This window comes from Panthera leo, chromosome D1 (assembly GCF_018350215.1).
Source record: "Panthera leo isolate Ple1 chromosome D1, P.leo_Ple1_pat1.1, whole genome shotgun sequence".
Lineage (NCBI taxonomy): Eukaryota > Metazoa > Chordata > Mammalia > Carnivora > Felidae > Panthera > Panthera leo.
Window position 1 is genome coordinate 59,133,441 of NC_056688.1, and position 14,061 is coordinate 59,147,501.

Below are 14,061 nucleotides of genomic sequence, written 5' to 3' on the forward strand. Positions count from 1 at the left end.
ACCTGAACCAAAGTCAGATGCTTAACCAACTGAGCCATCCAGGTGCCCCAAGAATCAACATTTTTTTTACAAGTTACCCTGGTGGTTTTGTTCCCACTAAAGTTTAAGAACCACTGGTGTAGAAAAACTCTTCAACTTTAAAAATAGGGAATCTGGGGGTGCCTGGGTGGTTCGGTTGGTTAAGCGTACGACACTTGATTTTGGCTCAGGTCATGATTTCGTGGTTCGTGAGATCGAGCCCCATGTTGGGCTTTGTGCTGACAGTGTGGAGCCTGCTTGGGATTCTCTCTGTCCCTCACTCTCTGCCCCTCCCCTGCTCACATTCATACTCTCTGTCTCTAAAAATAAATAAACTTAAAAAAAAAATGAAAATAGGGAATCTGGGGGCACAGAGGGATTGAAATGCATCTTCAGTTAGTGAAAGAGTCATTTTTGAATCCAGTTCTCTTGTCTCTTGATCTTTTTTGTTCTTGCTGTTCTCCATGCTGCTTAATCCCCTAAGAAAAATCATTGCATTGCATGCCCATAGTTTTCAAGGTAGAATCCAAATACTCTGAGTCAGGTCTCTGCCTCCCTGGGCAACCTCATCTCTGCCCGCAGCATTGTAGGCTTACTGAAAGACTCAGTTTTTCCAGGGGCCAGGTAGTGCAGACTTCATGCCCTGGCCTTTGCACATACTTTCTTTCCTAGAATGCCCTTCTTCCTCTCTCCATCTGGCAAGATCCTCTTCATCCTCAAGACCGTTCTTCTGGGAGATTCCTCCCCAAGCTACATGACCTGTGCCCCGTCTTTGCTGCCATTAGACCCTGTGCATGTATGACTCTCATAGCACTTACTCTTTTGAGGAGCTCAGTATTGGTGTGCTCATGGGCAGGCAGATGGTTGAAGGTTCTCATGTTGAGTGCTATAGATGTGTAAAATACTGAGGTGATGCTATATGAAATATATACAGAAAATGTTATGAACTAGTTACTGTTATCCATGATCTAACTGGGGGTCAGAGGGAAATTTTAACACAAGAAAGTATTACAAGGGGTATTGTTAGGCAATAAATGATTAACTGGTCAGATGGGTATGCCTAATCAACGTGACAGGCATCCAGAGCAGAGCTGGGAAGAAAGGACTTCTTGGAAGAGGAAGCTTGAACAGGGCTTTAAAGAACAAGTAGGATTTGGAGAGGAAGGAGGGTTTTCCAGGCTGTGGAAGAAAATGAAGGGCCTTGCGCTTCCCAGGGATAGTCTCGTGGTGACCCTGCACAGGAGGTCTCTCTCCTGCCCCATCCCCTGCCTGAAGACAAACACAAGAAGCAGAGCTGACAGTGTCCACATGGGTTGAGAGGTCGGCCTGCCCATGCTGGCAAGGTGCTGTCTCTCAGGTTATAGCGAGGATTTAAAGAGGTAAAAGATGCACAATATCTTTTTTTTTTTAATGTTTATTTTTGAGAGAGAGAGAGAGACAGCACTTGAACAGGGGAAGGTCAGGGAGATGGAGACACAGAATCTGAAGCTGGCTTCAGGCTCCAAGCTGTCAGCACAGAGCCCGATGTGGGCCTCGAATGCACAGACCATGAGATCATGACCCGAGCCAAAGTTAGATGCTCAACCGACCGAGCCACCCAGGTGCCCTGATATAGAATATCTTGAGGGGGGGGAAGCTAAGAGCCCAAGGCTTCTTCCCCAAGACTCTGATAAAAATTTAACCTACATCCTGAGCTTCAAACCAGGTTGAACAACCCTGGATTATGTGAGGCTTGAGCCTGCAGGCACTGACAGAAGCTGGGCATTGAGAAGTATGAAGGATAAGGCCAGGCAGGCTCCAGATCTTGTTCTGGTCCACCACCAATTGGCAGTGTGTGTTGGGCAGGCCACCCAGCTTTTTTACCTCTGTCTTCTAATCTGTTGAGTAGAGCGATGGCATCTGTCCTAAGTTGCCATGGAATGAGGAAACAGTCACATTGAAGTACTCTCGAAACTATAAAATGCTGCACAAATGTACGGGGTTGTTCTCGCATTTGTCAGATTAGTCACAGACATTTACTCTCCTGGAGACATGCCCACATCTTTAAAAGCAAAGGCACCGCTAGACACTCCATGACATTAGATGGCACAAGTTCTGGAGTGGCAGGTAGAGGCTGGCTGAGCCTGAGGGAGAGGCACTCGTTTCTAGGGTTGCCTTTCCCCTGTACAAGGCAGTGGTAATAAAGCTTTTGTTAACCAGAGACCACCCATCTTGCCTCATATGCCTTTTTTCAAAGTCTCCCCCCGTAGACTTTGCAAATGAGGACAAGTGCCATGTCTGATTCATGTCTGTGTCCCAGTGCTTAACCCAAGGGAGAGCAACATTAGTAAATATTTGTGGTGATGATGTCTTAAAAAAAAAAACCCTGGTACCAGATTTGATTGTCATAATATTTAAACACATAGTGTTCCTCAAATGATTTCTTATCATACCCATTTTACAGATAGAAGAACTTAGTAGTGGCAGAGCTTAAAGTCAGGACTGCATGACCCCATTACCTTAAATCACTTTCTCACTGTGGGAGACAGTGGCTTTTTTTTTTTTTTTTTTGTAATTTCAGCAGTGCTGGCAAGTGGCCAGGGCTACATGAAGGGCTTCAGGTGCTACTTTCACCTCTGCTGACTCCTTGACACTGCTGAGTCCAGGGAATCCTGCAGAGTGCACATCAGGCACATACTGGCCACACCACCCAGGTATAGACTTTGCAACATCAAAAGACAGAGGTGGGAGCAGACGGATGACAGTGGGATGCGTTATCATTCTCCCTGTGGTCAGAGGGGTGAAGAGACGGGAATGGCTGACTTAGAGGAGAAGCAGGAGCCTGAGCTCATCTCTCCCTGGGCTGGTAGAAGCTGGGAAATATCTTCTTTTAGGAAGGGGTCAGTTCGCTGGCTGAGAATTGGCTCAGACAGGGGCCTCGAAAGACCACCTTGGTGGGCAGCTGGTGAGCCAGTCTTGAATGAGTCACTTTAGCTTTCGTGGATTTACTTACTCTTCCTCAATGAGAGTGGGTAAATATGTGAGGGCACGTGCCGCACCTCTCCCCACACCTCCTTTCCACCTTTAGCTACTTGTTTTGGATAGAGAATAGTATGACATCATATGATCTGGGGGCTTCAGCAAGATCTTCTGGGAGAGGCTTCTCGAATTGGGTGATGTCAGGAAAAGAGCTTCCTGCAAGAGCACAGAATGGGCCTAGCTGACCTGCACTGGGTCCTAACTGATTGTAGCACCCTTCTCAACTTCAGTGTTCTCATCTGTGAGATGAGAAAATAAACTTACACCTCACAGGCTTATTCTGAAATAAATAAGGAAAGGAAAATGCTCTAGAGATTGTAGTACACTACTCACTTCAAAAGAGTATTCTGTGGAACACTAGTGCTACAGGATTTTAACAAGGACAAGGGAGAAAGAGTCTGTCAAACAGGGTACTGCTGACTAACAACCAAATTAAACAGCTGGTTCTTAGTCAGCAGTGCGCCTTTCAGAAGGGAAAAGTGTATGCAGGATTCCCCAAATGGGACCACTTTTCACAGACAGAATGAACTTTGGAAGCACAAGACCAGACAGGAAGGATAATAGCTGACATTTACTGAGAGGTACTATATGCCAGGCACTGTTCCAAGCCCCTTTGCTCATAGTGTCTTGTTTAATCCTTAAAACATCCCATGAGAGGGTACTGCTCTTTCCATTTACAGATAAACTTGGCACAGAGAGGTTAGGTAAGTTACCCAAGATACACAGTCAGTAAGTTCAGAACTGGGATCCAAACACCAGGGTCTGGCTCCTGAGCTCACTTATTTAACAGCCACGCTCTAAAACAAGGTAATACTAGGACCTTATTTATGTATTACGCATTTATTCACTAATTCATCAAGTATTTGTGAAGTGCGTACCTATGTCCAGACACCAAACTGGACACTGGGGATACAGCTCTGAAGACAGTCACACTTCCTGTCCTCAGTGAGCATTTGGTCTAGTAGGGAACATAGTCAAGTACACAGATGGTTACAACAGAATATGATAAATACTGTAATTGGGAGATGCTTAAGGTGCCAAGGAAGCCCTTAGGAGGAATAACTGCCTCAAATTTAGGAAGAGTAATACTGGAGGAAGTGACTTCTAATCAGAGGCCTAAAATGAATTGGAGTTAGTCAGCTGAAGGCATGGAGAGGGAAAAGCGTTCCAGGCAGTGGAATAGTATTTGTAAAAGTTCAGAGGCAAGAAAGCTCATTAGGAAGGGCATGGTGAGAGATGAGACCTCAGAGATGAGCAGGGGTCTTCCTCACAGACATTCCTTATTAGCTAGACTATGATGCTGGTACTCTGCTGACATTTGTCCCTGAACCGAATAGCCCCAACTGTGTTCCCTGAGTTCATCTGCTTTTTATGGCAAACATCCAGTGTATACCTCTGTCATTGTCCTCAGAAAACAGTGTTATAATTTGTCTGTTCCTGATTCTTGCATCAGACTGTTAATTTCTTAAAGTCAAGAATCATGTCTTACTCATTAGTGTCTCCAGAAGCTACTACTATGCATTGATGCTCAGTAAATGTTGTTTGTTGAATAAGTGATGTGTTTTCTTTGTAAAATGGATTATATCCTTCCTGCTTTTTTGAGCCAACTATCCCTTTTCCTCAGGTTCATCATTATATTCAACAGCTAATGTCCTGTGTGGCAGTTCAGTGATACCCTTAGGGGCTTTTGAGGTGCTGTATTCTGTGACTTCCTCTTTCAGCTTTTTATTGTGCTGTTCTTTTCCCTTCCTGCCTGGGCAGCCCTTGGTTTTAATCAGTCTGCTGGATTCTGAAGCCTCCTCCCCAGGCTTCTTGTTTGTTTCTCCTAATCTGCAGTGGGCTGGAAACAAGATCACTTACTATGATTTGATAAGACTATTTGTGACTAAGAGTTAGTCATTTCTGAGTTAGGTCCTAAAGGCGACCTATGGGGAAAATGCAGATGCACGTGGGACTTGTATGTTAGCTATTCAGAGGCCTTCTTCCTGTTCTTCTTGCTCCAGGAAAGGTCAGATAACACTCAGGGGTTGGGAGAGGTCATCAGTCTGGAGTGCCTCTGTGTGGTACAGAAGAACTGATCTACCATTAATTGACTAGACTACAAGAAAGTCTGTCTGTTCTTCAACTATACACTCCACCAACTTCATTCTAGCCAAACACTTGAAATGCTTCCACCTAAGCTCGCTTATCCTGGTGCTAGCTACAAACCTCAGACCGATCTTTATTAAGGCAAGTTCCAAGGAGAATGTGCTTGTACCTTCATTTGAGCAGAGAAAGAAGAGGGAGTGGGAACCAAGGCTAAGACCAAAATGTCTGGGCTCTGGGCTCTGATTCCCTTATTTGCAAAATTAAGTGACAACATGATATGATGTAAAGAAAGAGGACTTGGGGGTGCTGGTGGCTCAGTCAGTTAAGCCTCTGATCGGCTTACGTTGTGATCTCTCAGTTCATGAGTTCAAGCCCCACGTCGGGCTCTGCACTGACAGCGTGGAGCCTACTTGGGATTCTCTCTCTGCTCCTCCCCCATTTGTGTGCACTCGCTCTTGCTCGCTCTCTCTGTCTCTTAAAAAAATAAAATAGAAGAAAGAGGACTTGGATTAGACCTGGGTTTTAATCCTCACTCAACCACTCATTGACTATGTGACCTCTATACCTCAGTTTCCTCATCTGTAAAATGGAAATTATAATACCTACTACAGAAGTTAGTTAGAAGAATTAAATAGATTGTGTGAAGTGACCATTCCAGGCAAGAGTAGAAGGTCAGTAAGTGAAGTCTACTAGTATTAGGAAGAGATGTGACAGTCTTCTGGTTTGGGGGACTTTTAAATAGGAAGTCTAGTTTCACAAGAGGGGAATTGCATAGACTCCATTCCGTGACCACTTGGAAAAGAATGATTTAGAAATGGTATGGTGCTTTTAACTACCTAGGCAAGGTTACCTGTTGACTAAATTATACCCTTTATCCAATGAGAGTTGAGAGGAGCCTACCTTTGCAAGCCCTATGGGCTAGGGAAGAGGGTGTACAGGTAGGTAGACCCAAATTCTGCCCCCAACAAACTCAACTCAGGTGGGAACATAGACCGTAGCTCCAATAATTTCTCCATGAGGCAAAAAAGAAACCCTGTCCTCTATGCAGGATACTTACTGTTCTAAGTGGTCTCATTTCCCAAGGTGGGGCCCCAGAGGTGGGATAACCTTACAATTTATTGTCCAAACTGGGACTGTCCAGGACAGTAGGCATAAACCAGACCCATCCAGGGTACACTGGGACATCTGTGGTCACCCAGCCCAGAGGGTCCTGCAGAAGTGATGGAACTGGTTTTAGATTCTTTCCTATCAAATTAGAGGGAGTCATGAATATTAGCACTGGACCGAACCAAGGGTTTTTGGCTCTTTGACCACACGAAATACTTATCCTCCTTACCTTAAAAAAAATGTTCATAGTACATCATTAAAAGTGAAAAAAAAAAAAAGATAACAAAACTGCAATATAGTAAGCTCTAATATTATAGGACCGATATGCATGTACATATATAGAGAGATACATATATATGTGCTTTGTACGATTTATATGTAAGACACACACATACACACACACACACACATAAATACATATATATATATACATATATATATATATATATATATGTATATATATATACCAAAATATTAAATGTAGTTTCTTGAGTTGCTGAACTGTTGATGCCTTTTCTACTTTGTATTTTTCTGTGGTTTCAAATTTTTAATGGCTTTTTAAAAAAGTTCTTTCCAAAATACTATTAAATACTCACTAAATTGTAAAAATCTTCAGATTAGAGAGATGTATGGCTGTTATTAGCAGAACAGTCTCTTTCTCCCACCTGACTCCTCCATTAGCCTACCCCAACCTTCTTTATTCACCTGGATAGTTTCTCTTCACCCTTCAAGACTCTCATTTTTTGGGATACTCTCTTCATGCGCAAAGTGAGCTAAGCTCTCCTCTGCTTTCTATATCATCCTGTTATACCTCTAACATAGCACTTATCTCCGATAGCACTGTAAATATCTGTTTGTTGTCTGCCTCCTTCATTGGATTGAGTCAGGGATCATATCTGACTCTTTTCTGTGCACCCAAATGAATCCTAACACATAATAAATGTCAGTAAACATTTGTGGAATTAACTGGTTTTGCTTTACCACCTCTTGCCCTGCACAGATGGCCCAGCACTTAGTAGGTACATCATGTGTTTAGTAAGCAGGTACATGAGTGAGGGAGGAAAATAAAGAACCAAGAAAAAGGTGAGATTGGTGGCTCATGGCATTTGTTGCTAATGGAAGGGTTTGTGTTGCTGTCCCTCCAGTCCTGGTCACCCGAGAGGATGACTTCAACAACCGGCTGAACAACCGCGCCAGCTTCAAGGGCTGCACAGCCCTGCACTACGCTGTCCTTGCGGATGACTACCGCACAGTCAAGGAGCTGCTTGATGGAGGTGAGCGTGTGGGTGATGGGGGTGGGGGTTAGCAGGGAAAGAGTACCTGGCAACCTCTCTGCTCTGAAAATGCTTCCCCAGAGCTCTGTTATTCTTCCAGAGCTGGAAATGCCTCAAAGATGGCTGCACTTCATGAGAGTGGGTCTGGGCATGTGTGATTTGCCCTTCTGTGCCTGGAACATGTTCTTTTCCTATGTGTGTGTCGTATCGCACAGCATCTCCTTGTCTGCACACACTCCGAGTTTTGATTGTGACTCTCCCCATAAGTGTCCTCTCTTCTCCTCTGTGACCTCCAGAGCAGGGCTAGTGGAACAAGACAGGAGGCCTTCAAATCCCTACCAGTGCAGGTCTCAAAGATATCCTTCTTGATCCCATCCCCCCACCTCAGTCTAAATTAGGCCCTTTCCATTACTCTGGGTCATGGCACCCTGTTCTTTCCTGTAATTACTCTTGTCACAATCTGGAATTAGTTTAATGTGTTCGGTGGCCTTCTCCCTAACTTGACTCTGAACTTCCTAAAGGCAGGAACCATGACTAATTAGTCCCTAGTACCTAGTACAGTACCTAGCATAAAGTAAGAACTCAATAAATCTTTGTTCAGGACTGAATACCCTCCCTTTGGAGAGCATTGGTTTAATTGGAAAGGCAGTATATGCCATCCCCAGACAGGCTGGACTCATTCTGTCTAGGTCTGGTACAGAGTTACCTGCCACCCTGCCAAATACTTCCCAAGCTGTCACTTTCCCTCCCACTTCCCCCTATCCCACTCTGGCCTCTTCTTGGGGTAGGGAAAGAAGCATCTTGCCAGGATGTGACATGGCCAGGCCTCTGAGTGAGTGTGGCACATGACTGCCTGTGTATGCCCTTGTTGCCACTTCTTGAGAGCCTAGGGACCCTCTCTTGGGCCAAGATCCTTCTCAGTGGTCATTCTTCATAGAGCCTGGGCTCAGGAAGGGGCCTCAGAAGTCCTCTAGGTCACCCTGATTGCCTGCTCCCTCTCCTCCTGGCAGGAATCTCCAAGAGCTCACAGGGTGGCATTTTCTTGGATCCTGGCAGGGACTGAGGGAACCCTACTTCTTCCCCAGGAGTCCATTCCATTTTAGTTCTTCTCTGACTGGTTGAAATATCTTTTTTAAAATACACTGTTATTTTCTTATCTATAATTGCTGCCAACTGTCCTCTGCAACCTAATCACTTTTTCAAAATCCAGTATTCAAAGAAATTCTTTCAGTCCTAGAGCCTTTGCCTCCCCAAGCTAATATTCCCAGATCATATTCTAGTCCTTGTCATGTGCTGGGCTGGAGGGATTTCCGGTAATCCCCAAACTCTGCCACCTCCTGTCAGCCACAGCCATGCTGGCTTAGAACCCAGGCCTGGCCCATCCCCCCAGCCTAGGCAGCAGAGTGTGCCTGGGCCTGGGACATGAACACTGTGAAGCATAGGACTGCTCATGGGTGTGGTGACAGTGCAGGGGTGTCTGCGGATGGGATGACTGATGCTTTCAGAGCAAGAATTCACTGCTCTCAGAAGCAGAGACTTAGAAAACGTCTCAAGCAAGATGCTACTCACTTTGTCCTTTGGAAAGATCTCAGGCAAGACATTTGTAGCTAAGAATTGGAGCATTCACCATGGGGCTTCTCTCTGCCGTGCCTTAAAAATCAATCAATACTCCCAGCCATTGTCCAGTGGTTTACATTCCCTGCTTCCCCTCAGCCCCCAGACAAACAGGGAATTCACTCTAAAGAGACACCCTCTCCCCAGTCTTCCAGATCGAACACCTTTGAAATGAAGATGCACGGGCCTTTTATGAAGCACTCCCCACCCTACCCCTCCAGGCCAAGGCTGGTCCTTTGAGCCGTTCCAGGGGCATGGTTCCTGCCTGTTGACTTGGAACAGATGCCCTTAGCCCCCAACTTTACAGTTGGCCCACCTGCCTTTTTACCCAGCATCTAGTTACACCCCCTGCCCTAGTCTCCCAGCCTCAAGGGCCAAAACCATTAACCCACTTATTTCTCCTTTCCCAACCTGAACAAGTGGCCGTCACTCAAGGCCTGCAGGCCTGCCAACTTCTAACCTCCCTCCCCCCCTTGACCTCTGTTGGTCTGCCTGTATGTGTGACCAGCCAACCGAGAGGCAAGATCCTGCTCCCTTGTCCTAGAGGCTATTGCCAGTCACATTTCCAAAGTCTTCTGACCTTAGGTGACCTCTTCCAAAGGGTTTCAGGGAAGGCAGCAGGGCCTGTATTTGCCACTGGCTTTGCTGCAGCAACTTAGAGGGAGGCTCTCTGTGAGATCCAAGGCAGGCATAGGCACAGGGCAGCCTATGCTCACGAGATCCACACAGAACCCTTGTCTTTGAAATTACTTCATCCATAGGGATTTGGGGCCCCCAGATTGTAGAGGGTTAGAGCTAGAGTAAGCAGCCGCTCTTGCCCTCTGGCCAGCGGTCCCCATGTGAGAGCTGGGAGGTGGTCCAGGCAGCAGCATCAGTCTGTTAATGTGGTAAGTTCTCTGACCCCTTTAGAGGCATGGTCACTTCAGGAAAGTGTCTGAGGAAGGACACCTCAGACTTCAGAGTCAGGCCAACCTGGTTTGAATCCCACTTCCCTCACCTACTAGCTGTATTGCCTTGGACATGTCAACTTAACTCTCTAGGCCTGCTTTCTTGTCTGTCAAATAATACCTGGGAAGTACCACAGGGGTTAGGTGAGGACCAGTGATAATGTCTGTAAAATCCACGATATGTGGAAGGTGCACCATGATTGTATAGAGAAGTCAGGCTTTTCCTCTGACAGTTCTAATCCTTCTTATTTCCTCCCCATGCTAAACCTCTGTTCCTGCCTAAAGGCTTCTTAATTCTGTCTCTGCCACAACTTATTTAAAACACCCTTGTGTTCCCTCTCTTCTCATCTAGACCCTTGGGCTCTTCAAGGTCTCCCTTTCTCAGGAAGCTTCTTCTGATGTTCTGGTCCATTCTGATTGCACCACCTCTGAACTCTTGCAGGGTTGGGCTGGGTGCTTAGCATGGGCTATGTCTTCATCTTTAGGAGGTCCTGTAACATAGTGAAAAGAACACAAACTTGGGAGTCTGACAGACCTGGTTTTTTTTTTTTCTTTTTTTGTTTTTTTTTAACGTTTATTTATTTTTGAGACAGAGAGAGACAGAGCATGAACAGGGGAGGGGCAGAGAGAGAGGGAGACACAGAATCTGAAACAGGATCCAGGCTCCGAGCTGTCAGTACAGAGCCCGACACAGGGCTTGAACTCACGGACCGTGAGATCATGACCTGAGCTGAAGTTGGACGCTTAACCGACCGAGCCACCCAGGCGCCCCGACAGACCTGGTTTTAAATCTCAGCTCTGCATTGTCAGTGTGGGCTAGGTAGTTGTCATCTCTGAGGCCATGGACTTCAGGGCATCCTAAGATGGATCAGGCAGATTGACCCTGACCCTGAGAGACTCTCAGACTGGTAGAGGAGATAGATATGGAAACAGGCAGTGACAGCTGGGTGGGTGTCTGGCTGGGAGCTGGAGGACAGGGGCTCTAGGAACAAAAGGAGGAAATACCTACCTCTGCTTAGTGAGCAGGGAGGTGGAGTCAGTTACAGAAAGCTTGGGAGGAGGGGGCAGGGGTTGTGCTTAAGTCCTATCTGGAAGGATAATGAAAGTTTGCCAGACAGCTTTGCGTGGACGGTACTGAGTTCTGAATTCATGGGTAGCAATTCTCTATTCTTGAGCTCCATACAAAAGTGGAAATCTTTGTGGTTTTCATTCTGTAAACATGCTGCTTCTGCCTGTATTGTTGGCTTATGAACAGGAAAGCTCTGCCTCTGCTCTTGACTGCCAAGTACAAGAAAAGGTTGGAGGGACGCAGGGAGGGAGAGACAGGATGACTGGGATGAGGAATAATTGGGGAAGGTAGGGAGCCGCCTCCCTCAAGCCCCTGGAGCTGACTCATCCCAGTATTTCTAGGGCAGTTAAGGGTTTTTGCAGCTATTTCCTCTGAGGGATGTGATCCCATGGCCAAATCCATCTTCCTAAGACATACCTCCAGTCATGGCAGCCTTTCTCAACTAGGATTCCTCCAGAGAATTGAGCCCTAATGCTCTAAGGCATCCACAGTACACAGGGAATAACTCCTCTCCCAGGCAGCTGAAATGGTACGAGTTATCCACCACCATTCATGGGAGAATTGAGAAAATCATTACTGAGATAATTTCCTATGTGTGGTTCAGAGGAGAAACCCAGTTGAAGAAAGCTGCAAGGAAAGAACACGAACTGTGAAGTCAGGATCTCAATGCCAGCCCTGCCACCAAATAGTGTGTGGTCCTGGGCAAGCTCCTGACTGCTCTGAGGTTGTCTTTCCTCTTCTGGAAATGGGAGTATGCCACCTGGTGTCTGTGGTTTTGTCAGACTTAGGGCATGTGTAGGCTCTACAAAGTAGGCACTTTATAGATGGTCTTGTATTACTTACTTCAAAAATACTCAGTGCTTACTTGTTAAAAAATAAATACAAAATAAAAAAAGAATCCTATCCATCCTAACTTTTTTTTTTTTTAATGCTTATTATTTTTGAGAGAGAGAGAGACAGAGACCAAGCAGGGAGGGGGCAGAGAGAGAGGGAGGCACAGAATCCGAAGCAGGTTCCAGGCTACGAGCTGTCAGCACAGAGCCCGACGCAGGGCTCGAACCCAGAGACTGTGAGATCATGACTTGAGCCATAGTCAGCCACCCAACCAACTGAGCCACCCAGGCGCCCCTACTCATCCTAACTTTTTAACCTGGTTGTTCTAGTCATGAACCTCACCTAACTTTTTTCCCCACTGCTACCGTAATATCCAGCTATACAATAATGTCGCTTCAGTGTTCCCACCTTGGTGCCTTTACTCATGCAGGTCTTCTGCCAGTCGGTCCCCATCTTGAATGCCACCTCCCTTCTGAACTCTTCCCTGCTCCCTGGGATTTGGGTCCAGTCCCCATTACTAGATTGAGGTAGATTGAGGACAAGGACTGTGTCTTATTTGCCCCTCCCTCCTTTGCCACAGTGCTCTCTGCACATAGTTTAGCACATGTCTAGATGCACTGATCATCTCTTAAGCCACTGTAGACTTTCTGTTTGGAGATGTGGTACTCTTGCTTCCTGGCCCACTCGTTCTTAGTGTCAGCATGTATCTGGTTTTTTGGAGCTTCACATATGAGCAGCCTCTTTGCAGCTACGTTTGTAGTCACAGTACCTACCACTGCCTTTTCAGTGCTCATCCCCTCAGAAACACTTGGCCTTTATGAAACCTAATAGCACTTTCCCTGGGGCTTCCCTTAGCCTCTTTTACCTACTTTCATGGCTCTTCCTTGTCCTTCTCTCCAAGTGTGCAGCTCAGTCGTCAGTGTTAACCAGCCATCATCAAATGAGTCAAATTCCCCACCATCTCTGCCTAAGGCAAAGAGCCTTTCCAGTGCTGACATCTTCCCTTTAACAGCCTGTTAGTTTGTTTTTGGGGCTGGAAACTTAGAGTTCCATTTCTTGTTCCACTTCACTGTCTGCCCATCTGGCTGTACTACCAGATGCTGAGGGAGTCGGCTTTGCCTCAGGCTGTCCTCTGGAAACTTCACCCTCTGATTCTTGCCAGCAGTGCAGAGAAGGGGAATGAGCACTGGGCTGAAGATCAGATATTCAGGCTCTGCCACCAGCCAATCCTTTCTCCTTTAGGCAAATCCTTTCTTCTCCTCAGTAAAACAGAGAAGTTGGAGTAGCTGATCCCACGGACCCCTTCGATTGAGCTTCAGCATCCTATATAACCCCTAGGCAAGTCTTTTCATTCATTTTGTAAACACTTACTGAGTACCTCTCCTGTCATAGGCCCTACCCTAGGCACCTGGGAAATAAAGATGATCCAGACGTGGTCTTTGCCCTTAAGGAACTCATAGTTCAGAGAGGAAATCAGACATTTTAACAAAGACTTGCCATCGGGTATATTAATGGAGATATATAGGAGGTACTGAGGGATCACCAAGAAAAGACCTTTTCTGTCTCTGGGGAGGGCAGGGAAAGCATGGTGTAGGGAATGGTGTCTGCACTAAGTCTTACAGGATGAATACAAGTTTACCAGGTAGATGAGGGAGAAAGGCAGAGGGAACAGCATGTCCAGAGGCATGGAGTTTGAAGCAGTATGCTGTATTTAGGACATTTCAGGTAGTTCAGAAGAGCTGAATTTATAGGGTATGGATAGAAGGCTCAGAAGTCAAGAATGAAAAGCAGGAGCCGATAATGGAGGCCTATACCAAGATCTGCTAAAGAAATTGGACTTTATCTTTCAGTGGGAAAGCATTAAAATTTAGGAGAGGGAAGGATTGGATTTATGTTAATGTGAAAAATCACTTAGGAGTTTCAGAAATGTTTATCAGTAATCAAATGGATAAATTCAAATTAAATAAATTATGAAATGTTCACACAATGGAATAATCAAATGAATGAATGAATGAATGGAATGAGTGAATGAACAAACAAATGAACGAACGAACGGTTTCTTTCTCTGTACAACAACACAAATGAGTCTCAC

The 14,061-nt window shown here is 45.8% G+C and overlaps 1 protein-coding gene across 5 annotated transcripts in view; it reads left to right on the forward strand.

Moving 5' to 3' along the window:
- The window catches only part of CLPB (caseinolytic mitochondrial matrix peptidase chaperone subunit B), a 143,337-nt gene that overhangs the window by 65,286 nt on the left and 63,990 nt on the right, over window positions 1-14,061 (forward strand). For all 5 annotated transcript variants that reach the window (XM_042904398.1, XM_042904394.1, XM_042904395.1 and 2 more), the window contains one exon: window positions 7,377-7,505. In XM_042904398.1, the coding sequence (XP_042760332.1) occupies window positions 7,377-7,505 (129 nt within the window). The remainder of the gene's footprint in view (window positions 1-7,376; window positions 7,506-14,061) is intronic.